Source organism: Myotis brandtii, unplaced genomic scaffold, assembly GCF_000412655.1.
Source record: "Myotis brandtii unplaced genomic scaffold, ASM41265v1 scaffold182, whole genome shotgun sequence".
In the NCBI taxonomy this organism is placed as follows: Eukaryota; Metazoa; Chordata; class Mammalia; order Chiroptera; family Vespertilionidae; genus Myotis; species Myotis brandtii.
Window position 1 is genome coordinate 2,466,675 of NW_005356751.1, and position 14,758 is coordinate 2,481,432.

General features: G+C 38.7%; 1 protein-coding gene across 4 annotated transcripts in view; it reads left to right on the forward strand.

Moving 5' to 3' along the window:
• Window positions 1–14,758, forward strand: part of SPPL2A (signal peptide peptidase like 2A) — a 54,040-nt gene that overhangs the window by 11,316 nt on the left and 27,966 nt on the right. For 3 of the 4 annotated variants that reach the window (XM_005863940.2, XM_005863942.2, XM_005863941.2), the window contains exons 2-6: window positions 4,083–4,202; window positions 4,503–4,685; window positions 5,453–5,542; window positions 5,986–6,119; window positions 10,210–10,361. In XM_005863940.2, the coding sequence (XP_005864002.1) occupies window positions 4,083–4,202; window positions 4,503–4,685; window positions 5,453–5,542; window positions 5,986–6,119; window positions 10,210–10,361 (679 nt within the window). Of the gene's footprint in view, window positions 1–2,233; window positions 2,252–4,082; window positions 4,203–4,502; window positions 4,686–5,452; window positions 5,543–5,985; window positions 6,120–10,209; window positions 10,362–14,758 lie in introns of those variants that run through there. The other variant, XM_014537799.1, reaches the window with a different exon arrangement.

Genomic DNA, 14,758 nt, shown 5'->3' on the forward strand with positions numbered 1-14,758 from the left:
CGCTGATCCCGGTGCTGGGAGGCCTCGCGGCTCCGCTGATCCCGGTGCTGGGAGGCATATTACCCTTTTACTATATAGGATAGAGGCCTGGGGGCCGGCTGGTTTGCCCTGAAGGGTGTCCTGGATCAGGGTGGGGGTCCCCACTGGGGTGCCTGGCCAGCCTGGATGAGGGGATGATGGCTGTTTGCAGCTGGTCACACCCCCTTCAGGGTGGGGGTCCCCACTGGGGTGCCTGGCCAGCCTGGATGAGGGGATGATTGCTGTTTGCCGCTGGTCACACCCCCTTCAGGGTGGGGGTCCCCACTGGGGTGCCTGGCCAGTCTGGGTGAGGGGCTGAGGGCTGCTTTCAGGCTGGCGGTTGTTGACTGAAGCTCCCAACCGCTCCTTTTTTTTCTCTTTTTTTATTTTATTCTGGGCCAGCTTTAGCTCTGGCTCTAGCTCTGAGGCTTCGTATCTGGTTTGTTTGCCGTTCTATAATCGAAACAATGTATAACTTCAGCTCTGAGATCCCGGCAGGCTGAAAGCTGGTTTCTGGGGTTTTGTTTAGCTTCTTATTTGCAACATAGTACATAGTTGCTTAGAGTTGCAACTCAGAGGCCGGCAAGTCAGGCGGGGAACGTTGGAGTCTGCAGTCACTGGAGCAAGCAAGCCTCATGTTCGCTTCCAGCTGCCTGGCTGCCGGCCACCATCTTGGCTGACAGTTAATTTGCATAAGGATATGCTGATTAGCCAATGGGAAGGGTAGCGGTCGTACGCCAATTACCATGTTTCTCTTTTATTAGTGTAGATACTGCAGTGAATATCCTTATACATTTATCTTTGTGCATTTGCATAACACACCTGTAGGATATGAATCAGAGGATTCTATGTATTAAAATTTTTGCTTGATACTACCAGTTGTCTATTATAAAGTCCATATCACTTCAACAGCCATCCTATATAATAAAGAGCTAATATGCAAATGGTTGTCACACCCTCACGCCGGGGCTAGGGGACCTGAGGCCAGGCCAGGGGACCTGAGGCTGCGCCCCCCACCCAGCAGGGCTTGAAAGGGGACCTGCGCCTCCCGCCCTGCGGGGTTTGACAGGGGTAGGGCTGGCCAGGTCTGGGTCTCGTGCGATTTCGAGGCATGTGTGGATGGGCTGGAACTTGACTCTGCGTCCCACAGCACGCCCCAGATTCTGGCAGGAGGGAGATTTTCATATACATTTTACTAATTTTCTTTCATCTCTGACGCTTTTATTATAAAGGGCAAATAGCAATATTAAAATACTTCCTCTAATTAATTCCCTTTTAATGTGCACGAATTTCGTGCACCGGACCACTAGTGTGCACAATAACTGAAGTCCTGATCTAAATATTGTTCCTCTCCTAAAGGAGCTTAGTAGAATGGCTGGTTCCAGATCTGTGGCAGGTGAAGGATAAAGCCAGCCTAGGACATCTTGTGCCAAAAAACATGGAAGTCCTCCAAGACTAATGAAGTCCTGTCAAAAGGATACAAAGAACCAGCTGGAAGAGTTTCTACTGGCCAAATTTGGGACAATTTGATCAGCAAAATACATAATTGTAATTACATTACATTGTTTAAAAAATTAATGAGTCTTGCCCAGTCGGCATGGCTCAGTGGTTCAATGTCGACCTATGAACCAGGAGGTCATAGTTCCATTCCCCTTCAGGGCACATGCCTGGATTGTGGGCTTGGTCCCCAGTCGGGGGTGTATAGGAGGTAGCCAATCAATGATTCTCTCTCATCATTGATGTTTCTCTCTCTCCCCTTCCTTCCTCTCTGAAATCAATAAAAAAATATTTTTTAATAAATTGAGTATGATACTAAACAAAAGGTGGTAGAAGGAGAGAGTAAAACATTTTTAAAGAATAAATGTAGAAGGAATGACAGTATTAAAAAAAAAATTACTGCCTGGCCAGTGTGGCTCAGTAGTTGAGTGTCCGCCCAAGAGGTCACCTGTTTGATTCCTGGTCAGGGCACATTCCCGGTCAGGGCACATGCCTGGGCTTCAGACGCGATACCCAGCAAGGAGCATGCAGGAGGCAGTCGTTTAGTGTTGATGTTTCTCTATCATCAGTGTTTCTGTCTCTCTCCCTCTCCCTTCCTGTCTCTAAAAATCAATAAAAGCATATTTTAAAAATTTACTGTTTTGTAATACCCAGCATAATATGTAAAATAAATTTCAGGCATGGATGCTCATGGAAGCTAAAACACTAGGTGAAAGATTGTTGATCTGTTCATATGGTGCAACAGATTACTTACCAATCACAAAGGGAAAATATATAACTTTACACTAGAAAAATCCTGCAGTTGCTAGTAATCAAGTAATTAAACTTGGCAGCACTAGTAGAGGGACATCCTGACATCATGTGCCATTTTTTAAAAGAATATATTTTTACTGATTTCAGAGAGGAAGGTAGAGGGAGAGAGAGAGAATCATTGATCAGCTGCCTCCTGCACATCCCACACTGAGGATCCAAGCCCGCAACACGGGCATGTGCTCTGGCCGGAAATTGAACCGTGATCTCCTGGTTCATAGGTCAACGCTCAGTCACTGAGCCACACCAGCTGGGCTCATGTGCCATTTTATTGGATGCCATAAGTACCCAGTTCACCTATAGAGTATTCTTTTTAAAAAATATGTAATCTAAACCTAATCCACCCTCATAATTATCCGCAGGATTACCTTCTGTAGTTAGAATCGGGGATGATTCTACGTATGACCTTAGTTAGGCTATGTTAATAACTTCTCTGAGTCTCAAAGCCCTCATTTGTAAAACAGTGGTACTGAATCAGACAAATGCATGAAAATAACCTAATATACTTTGTTTCATTTGTACAGTTTGTTTATAACAAAAATAATTTGGTGTATAGTAAGAATCTAACATATTGATTCATCTCTGCTGTCAGAATCCATTCATGGCCACCATATATATAGCCAAATGAAAACTACATTTATTTTTTCACAAATAATATCTTTAATTATTCTATGTAATTTGATGGCATTTTAAAAGAATCGCTATACTGGCTTAGATCCTTAAGCTAACGAAGTCCCTATGCCAGAAAGCTTTCTAATCCCAAATGTTCAAGGGAAATTTTAGGTAGGAGCATGGGTTAGAGCATTTTGTACTCATTAAAAATTTAGATTGTCTTACATGAAATTGCCAATTTTATAGAACAAAATGTTCAATTATCAGCAATTTGATGTGACTCAACCTAATGCATGCTTTAGTAGAGGTTAGTCCATCATCTTCATTTGCCAAGCAATCTTTTTTCTCCCTTATGTTTTAGAGAAAGATTTGTTCAAAGGAGGAGGAAAATGGGATTTGAATTGATCCAAGTTTGAAGGGAATCGTGATGTGGAGTGGTATTCTAATTATCTTGGGATGTTTCCTCATTTCATACTCTCCACTCTCACCCTCATGTATAATACTTATTCTTTTCAGTCACTTCTTACGTCTTGTCTCCTTTTTTTTTTTTTCTTTTTCTCAGATAGTGGGAAATGAGGCAAAAGGAAATAACATTTTTCTAGCTCTTTTCCCTCACTTTAAACTCTGGATTGCTCTTTTTGAATAGGCAGTTGCGGAATCTTGAAAACTTGAGAGTTCTTTGGTTCTTTTCCAAAAATAGCACTTAGAAATAATATTCTTTTTAAAAAATCTTAGTTATTCATACTATGGAAGGTACAAGTGGGTTAACGGATTTCACATGGATTTTCTGTTACAGAACATAAATAATGAAGTAACAACTCCCAAAGGGGTTTGGAAGGAAAGTTCCAGGCAGTGAAGGGAGTTCCGAAATTATCACAGCACAGCAAGAATCCTCCCTGGGATATGGCTCTTACAACAAGGGCCATAACAATATCCCCATAAGAAAGTGACTTTCTCAAAGAATGTGTTCTAGGCAAATGTGTATAGTTTCAGTGTTTTCTCAAATAAGAAAAAGTAAAATCACTAGAAGACCTTCCCTCTTAAGGAAATGTGGTCCAACCTAGATATAAATAGCTTTATTAAAATCCTTAGTTTTTGGCAAAGCCAAATCATCGCTAGTGTGAAAATTATTGTTCATGTCCCAGACAGCTGCTCAGGAAGCAATCCTGCACGCGTCTGGAATTGGCACACCTTCACCATCTAAGGACTACTGCATGTTCTATAACCCTCACTGGACAGCTCTGCCAAGAACCCTAGAAAATGCAGTAAGTACATCACAGTTACTATTTCTTTGTAAACAAAAATATTGAAAGGTGAAAATGAGTGATTATTATTTTCAGTGTATGAACTAGTTGTAATATGTGATTAATAAATAGTAATTGTTTTATTGCTTTAGCTTAAATATTTTTCTCTCTGTGGGAGAAACAAGTTAGGGAATTTTAAAATATTTCAAAGCCTGATCAGCATGATTTAAAGGAACATTATATTAAATCAATAGATACTTTGTCACTAAATGCATTTAGGGTGAAATGCGATATTTACCATGCTAACATTCTTCTTTTCAGACTTCCATTAGTTTGAAGAATCTAACTTCCACACCATTGTGCAACATTTCTGATATTCCTTCTGATGGGATAAAGAACAAAGCAGTTGTGGTTCAGTGGGGAACCTGCCATTTTCTTGAAAAAGCCAGAATTGCACAAACCGGAGGTGCTGAAGCATTGTTGGTTGCCAATAACAGTGTCGTAGTAAGTTATAAAACTACTAGAGGCCCGGTGCATGGGAGGGGGGGGGGGGGGGTGCCTGATCGCCCCTAACCACTCTGCCTGCCTGCCTGATCACCCCTAACCACTCGCCTGCCTGCCTGATCGCCCCTAACCACTCTGCCTGCCTGCCTGATCACCCCTAACCACTCGCCTGCCTGCCTGATTGCCCCTAACCACTTGCCTGCCTGCCTGATCACCCCTAAAAGCTCACCTGCCTGCTTCATCACCCCTAACCGCCTCGGCCTTGGCCCCCGCCGCCATGGCTTCATCCAGAATGATGTCTGGAAGGTTGTTTGGCTGTCCAGTCTAATTAGCATATTACGCTTTTATTATTATTGATAATAATTTTTTTTGAGCTCATAGTATCAAATTTCACAGGTTGAACTATCTTTTGTGTGTGTATGGTTTAGGAGCGGAGTTTTGAATAATCTAATAGGATTATTTTTAAATAAACATTCTGGTTATGATAGGCATTTAATTGGAATATTTTGTAGTTTCTTTTCTATTCCTAAAGTAGACAGGACTTTGTTAGGAATAAGTATGTATAGTGTGTGTGTGAGAGTTACATATATATGATATACCTGTATATATCAGTTTGAGAACTCTTGCTATAATATTAAGAACACTTGAAACTTTGTTTTATAACTTGATAAAGATGTGATATTCTATTGGAATAATTTGGATTTTATTCTGTAAATATGTTAGTAGTTCATACGTTTTCATAATATGTGTGTGTTTTTTTCTTTTAGTTTGCTCCCTCAGGGAACACATCTGAATTTCATGATATGAAAATACTGATTGCATTTATAAACAACAGAGACTTCAAAGATATGAAGCAGGTACATTAGTAATTACATACTAGACAATGTTCATACCTAGTACACTCTTTACTTTTAACCACTGATATTTAACTTAAATGATTATACATGCTACACTTGCTAACAAGAAGCTGTGAAGGCCTACCAAGTCTTTACTTGGGAAGTATTCACCTCCCATTTAGCACAAGGTGTTTCTGAGCCCTGACTTCAGAAAGGATATTGATTTGTTTTGACTTCTTTAAAACCTCTGATTGTATGGAATACTGCAGTTTCAAGATTTAATAAACCAAAATATAGCCTCCTAATTTTGACAAGAGAATATGTCATATTGTCAAAACTAGTTCTAGCATTCTTGACTGCCTGGCGCAGTGTCCATTCCAGAGCGAAATTGGAGTGCTACAGCCATACTCTGTAGTGGGAAGAAACTAACACTGCTGTTTTAACTCTCATTTTTTGCCTTTCAGACTCTTGGAGATAACATTACTGTGAAAATGTATTCTCCGTCACGGTCTAACTTTGACTATACTATGGTGGTTATTTTTGTAATTTCTGTGTTCACTGTGGCATTAGGAGGATACTGGAGCGGACTACTTGAATTGTAAGTTTAATTAAACTTCAGTGTTTTTTGTGATAAATGGCTAAAAATTATTACTTGAAATTATTTTAATCATATAACAACATTTAAATTCCACCTCAGAAAATAGTGTGGTTAAGATCAGATTGCAGTTTCTTCTCATACAGGTCATTTGCCTTATCACTGAGAAGGGGGTCATAGGTTCCTCTAATTCTTCAGCTGGCAGGGAAACCCTGACATTCTGTCAAAGACTCTTCAATTAAGGTGTTCAGTGAGGTCTCCCAGGAAGGTGAAGATACTTAGTTCCCTAACATGCCTCTTTATTTAGGTTGGAAGACAATAAGTAAGAGAAGGTGAGGGGTTTCCCAGCTCCTTTTGAGTTAAGTCAATACAGTGTGACCTCATCATTCTGTTCAGTGCTTTAGGGAGAATATTAAACATGTCCATATTTTAATTTAAATGTAGAAATTTCAAATGTACATAAATTTGGATTTCCCTATTTAATAACCTAAACCCAATCTTCTTACAGTTATGTACCTTTGGCTCTAGATTAAAGTAGGCAACATAGTAGAGAAAGATCATTTCATACTTATAACTCTGAATTTTAAAAAAGTGCTCAGAGCATATTAATTCATCCATGAAGGACAATATATTCACCTTGTAAACTGATCTCTAGATCAGCGGTCGCCAACCTTTCGGACCTCATAGACCACCAGTGGTCCGCGGACCACCGGTTGGCGACCGCTGCTCCAAAGGTTTCCTTAAACCAGTGGTTGCCAACTTTTCAGACCTCATGGACCACCAGTGGTTCGTGGACCACCGGTTGTCGACCGCTGCTCTAGATTTCATTAAAAAGGGCTTATTTGCAATTAAATGAAGCTAATAAGCTTACTTACAATTTTTAAAATACTGAAATTTGATTTATTTACATCAAGAGAGAAATCTTGCCCAAACCGGTTTGGCTCAGCGGATAGAGTGTCAGCCTGCGAACTCAAGGGTCCCAGGTTCGATTCCGGTCAAGGGCATGTACCTTGGTTGCGGGCACATCCCCAGTGGGGAGTGTGCAGGAGGCAGCTGATCGATGTTTCTCTCTCATCCATGTTTCTAACTCTCTATCCCTCTCCCTTCCTCTCTGTAAAAAATCAATAAAATATATTTTAAAAAAAGAGAGAAATCTTAGGGTTTAACAAGTATAGATTTCCTGAGTATTGAACTTTAAATATTTTACATATTTGGAAAACATGTTTCAAAATATATGAGTCACGTGTTTTCCTGTAAACATTGTTTTTTCTTCATTAATATTAATCTTTAGAAAACAAGGTATGTAACTAGGTCTTCGGTTATTTTCTAGATTATTTGTTGAAACTTTATAAATAATTTCCCAAAAGCTTCTAATTCATTAAGAATCTTTTTCTATTTAATATAAATTCACCCTGTACTTCCATTACTATGTACATTGTTTCTTTAAAGTAGTGCTTCTCAAACTGTAATGTGCATACAAACTGTCTTGAGATCTCATTAAAATAGAAGTTCAGATTTAGGAGGCTCGGGGTGGGGAATGAGATTCTGCATTGCTAACAAGCTCCCAAGTGATTTTGCTGGCCATTGACCACCCTTTGAGTTAGCAAGGCAGGCTTCACATATATATCAGGGCAGTCTCCTCAAGAAAACTGGAGATGGGAGAGGAGCACATATAAACTTTTTTATTTTTAAAACATCACGATAGGCAGAAACAGATTTTGTTGCCTTCAATAGCCAGGTTGGCAGAGGAGATGTCCTTTACCTCTAAGATTATGGATTTTAATATTGAGGTAGCTGAGTCTTAGAGTAAGATAAAGAAAGAAGTAAGTGTATGTATGATTGGGGTAGGGAGGGTGACAACATATAAAAAAAGGGAATATGAATCAGTGATAAAAAGAAAAAATTTCCATGAAAAGTAAAATTATTAAGAACATAAGGATTATCATTTGGCAAGTAAAGAGTAACTGAAAGAGAATGGAAAGAGAATAAGGCTTAGGACAGGGAAATTTTGCCAGAATAGGACCTCATAACCCAGAATTACCTTGCCAAGTGCAAGGTACACGTTATACAAAAGGGAAGGATGCCTTTGTTCCATATAAAGACTTTTCAGTAGAAATGTGAAGTCTTACTATAATGAGATCACTGATCCTCAAGTTTTCTAAACTCGAGATGGCATGGAGGAGAGCTTAGCATGTGGCTCTTGAGAAATTTAAGAGAACAATTTTTTAAAAAGATGAATTCTAGTATTTTCTTTTTTTTTTAGATGAATTGTAGTGTTTAAATCTGATAACAGTCTAGTACAGTGGTTCTCAACCTTCTTAATGCCGCGACCCTTTAATACAGTTCCTCATGTTGAGGTGACCCCCAACCATAAAATTACTTTCGTTGCTACTTCATAACTGTAATTTTGCTACTGTTATGAATCGGAATGTAAATATCTGATATGCAGGATGTATTTTCATTGTTACAAATTGAACATAGTTAAAGCATAGTGATTAATCACAAAAACAATATGTAATTATATATGTGTTTTCCAGTGATCTTAGGCGACCCCTGTGAAAGGGTCGTTTGACCCCCAAAGGGGTCGAGACCCACAGGTTGACGACCCACAGGTTGAGAACCACTAGTCTAGTATATGTTTTCCCTTCAAGAAATTGCCTCGTGCTTTCTATTACACTGAATACGAACACGTAAATCTTCATTATTATGGCTTACATGTGTACTCTGATTAAAAAATGTCTTTAAGTATATCTAATATAATAATAGAGGAATATGCAAATTAGCCTGGACACTGTAACGTCATGACCAATCTACAAACGGAGGAGAGCTACAGGAGGGTGGGGCAGCGAGCTACGAGCGAGAGAGCTACCAGCTGCAGTGGGTGGGGTGGCCAGCTGAGGCAAGTGGCAGCGAGCTACTCGCGCACAGATTCGTGCGCAGGGCTGCTAATTTGCTTATATAGCTTTGCACAGTAGCAGTATCATAGCCAAAGAGATTTATCCGAGGCGCGATTATTGCTAATTGAAAAAAATAATAATAAATAAATAAACAAATTTGTTTATAATGATAGATACCATAGGTGGCATGTTTTCCCACTTGGGTATCACTTTTAATGAAACTTACATTAATAACCGTGTAGCTATACAGTTTCAGGGAGGTGCTGTTGTGTCTGTCCTCAGACTCTCCCTTCTCTTATCCCCGGTAGCCTGCCTAAAGTCACAGATGCTTAATGTGGTGGCCATCCCAGTTAACAAGGTTCTCATAAGATAGTGGCATTTGGTAAAGAAGCAGTTTGGCAAATGTGTAATTTGATAGAAGTAAACTCTTTTTTTAACTAACGTTTGTACTGAGCCAAGGCGATAAGGGGTCCGGGAGTGCACACTGGTAGACCAGAGTTGATGGGATTGGGGCTGGAAAAGCATGTAGTGGCTTCCACACAGCTGGGAGGAGACAATAGGTGACAGAACAGAGACTGCTCAGCAAGGGGCCCTGGAGGCTCTTTCCTCTTCAACTTTAGTCTCTCCCTTTTATTAACTGTGTGACCTAGAAAGCAAGGATTGTTGGAAGAATTAAAAACAATGTTTTGCTGTCTTAAATCAAGGTTGGACAAAGCTATGTCTTGAACTCCTATGAGTCCTTCATAATGTAAATACTGAGTTGATAGACAACTTTTTGTGTTTCCATTTAAAAGAAGCTAATTTTAGTACTTGACTGTGTAAATTGATAATATTTAGTAAGAAGAATTGGTTATCATCTGAAATTTATTCCATTAATATAGTTTCCAAGTCAGATAATATAAACATCCACAAAATTTAATCTGTTTATATGTGTCATCTGTTTCATCAATTTTGCATCAGAAAAAAATGCTGTTTCAAAAGTCAAAACATTGGCTAAAAATATTATCTCTGGAGGGTAGAATAATAGAGAGTTTTTACTTTCTGGATTAAACATTTCTTTTTGGTGTTTGGGTGGGGTTTTTTTTAAGTGTATTACTTTATAGTCAATAACAAATTTAAGTTGGTGTTAAAGATGGATTTTACAAATGATTTTACTTGGAAGAGATTTGCTGAAGTTCCTGTGTATGTTTACTCAGGGAAAGCATGAAAGCAATGGCAGACACTGAAGACAGAGAAATGAGGAGAAAGAAGGACGAATATTTCACTTTCAGTCCTCTAACAGTTGTAATATTTGTGGCCATCTGCTGTGTTATGATGGTCTTACTTTATTTCTTCTACAAATGGTTGGGTAAGAAATCATGTTTTATATTTGCTATTTTCAGCAAACAATCTTTTCACTTACTTTGGCAGATTTATCTTTTCCTTCTACCCAGAAAACTTAAGTGAATAAATAAAAAGTGATATTACCTTTTTAAATTGTTAGAAATGTTAGGTCTCCATTACTGTGGGGTAAAAAAAATATTCAGATTAAAAATATACTGTCTTGAGATAAGAACACTTCTTCATGAATGACTTGAAAGAGTTGTTATGGTCCCTACATTTCCCTCCCTGTAGATAAAGCATGAAATCCTAATATCTAAAGAGCAGGTTAGCACGGCCAGTGTTGCTCGTTGGTTGAGCATCGACCTATGAACTAGGAGGTCACAATTCAATTCCTGGTCAGGGCTTATACCTGGGTTGTGGTCTCTATCCCCAGTAGGGATGCGGGGTGCAGGCAGCAGCAGATCAATGATAAATATCATTGATGTATCTCTCCTCCCTTCCTCCCTGAAATCAATAAAAATAGTTTTTAAAAATAAATAGCAGGCTAAGGACTTCTTGGTGGCTCTATTTAGTTACATGAAATAGAAGCTATTCAAATTACTGATTTATTGCCTTTGCTTACCCCCAAAGTGTAGTTTATTCTTCTGTCAGTTTATAAATCAAGATGTTATATTACTTGAATTTTGTTTTACTTGTGTAAACAGTTAGGGTCATACTACATCTAAAGACACACAGGTATTTGCCTGTGATCTAGAGAGTAAGTGATACTTACTCCTTTAAGTAGGTAGCGGTAGGAACATAATGGCTTGTCCGTCCCCTGGACAATCTTCTTAATTGTCTGATAGAATGGAAATTTGCCATTCCTGGCCAACATACAGTACAAAGAGGAGGTGGAGAGACCAGGGAAATGGGGAGTTGGGGGGTGTTAGATGAGAACTTGTAAAAACCACCAAAGGCTACAATGCTTATTTGGAGAACAATGGAATACTTTCTGGACTAGAAAATTGAGGCCTTAAGGTTAGTTTCAGCTTATTCAATTTCTCCTGCCCTGTGGCAGCAATTTTGAAAATATAATCTATTGACATATTTCCAATTAGAAAATAATCATTCTTCAAATATCACTTATATTTTGATCTGTTGTTGGGAGAATAGGTTCTAGGGCAGTGATGGCGAACCTTTTGAGCTCGGCGTGTCAGCATTTTGAAAAACCCTAACTTAACTCTGGTGCCATGTCACATATAGAAATTTTTTGATATTTGCAACCATAGTAAAACAAAGATGTATATTTTTGATATTTATTTTATATATTTAAATGCCATTTAACAAAGAAAAATCAACCAAAAAAATGAGTTCGCGTGTTACCTCTGACAAGCGTGTCATACGTTCGCCATCACTGTTCTAGGGTGTTGTTTGTATTATGTTGTCATTGGGTGGCTCATTTTTCTATTTTAATGGTCTTGAATTATTTGTGTCTGACCCTCAGTCAATATATTAGTGGCCTTTGATAGAAAAAAAAGATTTCTGTACCCTATCTTAAAGCATGTTATAATTTTTGGTAAGGTATTTTCTTAAACTGATTGCTATTTTAAAAGTTGACCCTGCCCTTGATGGTGTTGCTCAGTTGGTTGGGTGTTGTCCTGTGAACCAAAAGGCTGCCAGTTCAATTCTGGTTGGGGCACATGCTCAGGTTGTGGGCTCAATCCCAGTAGGAGGTATGCAGGAGGCAACTGATCAATCGATCGATGTTTCACTCTCATATGGATGTTCTCTCTCTCCCTCTCTCTTACTTCTAAAAATCAGTTTTAAAAATCTTTAAAATAAACACAAAAGCATACACTGAAAAAAATAAAAATAAGCCTGGCTGGTGTTGCACAGTGGTTAGGCATTGATCCATGAACCAAGTGGTCACCTGTGTGAGTCCTGGTCAGGGTACATGCCCAGGTTGCAAACTCGATCCCCAGTAGGGGGTGTGCAGGAGGCAGCTGAATGATGTTTCTCTTTCTCTATCCTTCTCCTTCCTCTCTCCCTAAAATAAATAAAAACATTTTTTTAAAAATAAAATAAACTGTATATATAAAAGCCTAAGTGACTGGTCAACTGGTCGCTGTGACGCATACCGACCACCAAGGGGCAGATGCTCAATGCAGGAGCTCCCCCCTGGTGGTCAGTGCGCTCCTGCAGCCGGCCAACCTCCCGCAGCCCTGATCGGGCCTGATTGCTGTCCAGGCCGAGGGATCCCACCTGTGCACGAATTTGTGCACCGGGCCTCTAGTATAATATAAAATAAAATAAAAGTTGATCCTGTTTATAAAGGTAATTTTTGATGTAAGAGAAAAATCATTAAACCTCAAGGTTATCCCAGAACATGGGATTTAATTATAACTCTGAGAATATCTTATGTGATTATTGTAAGATTTAATTCACCTTTAAGTGGTGAATTAAATCTTATGAATATCACATAAGGCTCAATATGCTGCCTTTTCTTAATATATTAAATAATGGGACTATACTAAATTGGTAGGGTTCCTCTTACCATTTTATGATTGTCATGCTCAAGGAAGTAACTAAAGACAGTTATATTAACCAAATTCTTTTCCACACCAAATTATTTTCTTAAGTATAGTATGACACTGAATGAGGCACCTAAAATCTGTTAGGGCCCCAAGAGCCTCATTTCCACCAGTGTTGTAAAACTTGGGTTGGAGACCTGTGATGGATGACTTACCAAACTTAATTTGACAATCTTTGACTCTCTATCTTACTATTCATATTACCGTATATAACCAACTAGAGCAGTGATGGCGAACCTTTTGAGCTCGGCGTGTCAGCATTTTGAAAAACCCTAACTTAACTCTGGTGCCGTGTCACATATAGAAATTTTTTGATATTTGCAACCATAGTAAAACAAAGTCTTATATTTTTGATATTTATTTTATATATTTAAATGCCATTTAATAAAGAAAAATCAACCAAAAAAATGAGTTCACGTGTCACCTCTGACACGCGTGTCATAGGTTCACCATCATTGAACTAGAGGCTTAATGCATGAAATTCAAGCAAAGGGCTCGGCCCTCACAGCCCCGGCTTCATCCAGAAGGTCGCCCAGAAGGTCGTCTGGACAGTTGTTCTGCTGTTTCAGTCTAATTAGCATATTAGCTGTTTATTATATAGGATAATTAAAATAGCAACAAATAAGAGTTATATAAAGCTAATTATGTGCCAGATCCTCACAATAACCCTGACATGGGTATAATTATATTTCACATTTTAAAGATGAGACTCAGGGACTAAAAAGTAATGTGTCTAGATCATCAATTAGAAAGTGGCTATCCCTTACTTACCATCTCTAGATTACTTTCTTTCTCACCTGTAGAACAATTATAGTTTTCTGCAATTTAGTGGAATTTGAAAAATTCAGGTAAAATTTGTCTCCATTGTGAAATTTTGATGAAGTTCAGAAAACGAATTATTTTTATTTTATTTTAGAGTACAATAAGCCTCCCTATTTTAACAACAAGGAGACCAAATGTTTTTAATTTTAAAGAATTCTCAAATAAGTATAACTACTATAGAAAAACACTTGTCGCCCTAGCTGGTTTGGCTCAGGGGATGGAGTGTTGGATTGCGGACTGAGGGGTCCCAAGTTCAATACCGGACAAGGGCACATGCCCTGGTTGCAGGCTCGATCCCCAGTTGGAGGCGTGCAGGAGGCAGCTGATCCATGATTCTCTCTCATCGTTGATGTTTCTATCTCTCTCTCTCCCTCTCCCTTCCTCTCTGAAATCAATGGAAATATATTTTTAAAAATACTTAAAAACAAAAAAGAAAAGAAAAACACTTGTCAATTTTAACTGCCTTCGTATTGTTTCATAACAAAGAGGTTTGCTTAAATGGATTTGGTTTTACCGCAGGTTAAGTTATAGATAAATTCGACTTTAGAAAAATATAGAGAGCATGGCTAATGTCTAAGGTGTCAGTTCTCATCCCTAAGCTGCATTTTAAAAAGTGTTTATGGAATGCAGACTGGTGCAGCCACTGTGGAAGACAGTATGGAGTTTCCTCAAAAAGTTAAAAATGGAACTCCCATTTGACACAGTGATCCCACTTCTAGGACTATATCCCCAGAAACCAGAAACACCAATCAGAAAGGATATATGCATCCCTATGTTCATAGCAGTACAATTTATAATAGCTAAGATTTGGAAACAACCTAAGTGCCCATCAGCAGATGAGTGGATTAAAAAACTGTAGTACATCTACACAATGGAATACTACGCCACTATAAAAAAGAAGCAACTATTTTACCATTTGCAACAGCATGGCTGGAACTGGAGAGCATTATGCTAAGCGAAATAAGCAAGTTGGAGAAAGATAAATATCACATGATCTCACTCATGTGGGATATAATGATCAACATAATTT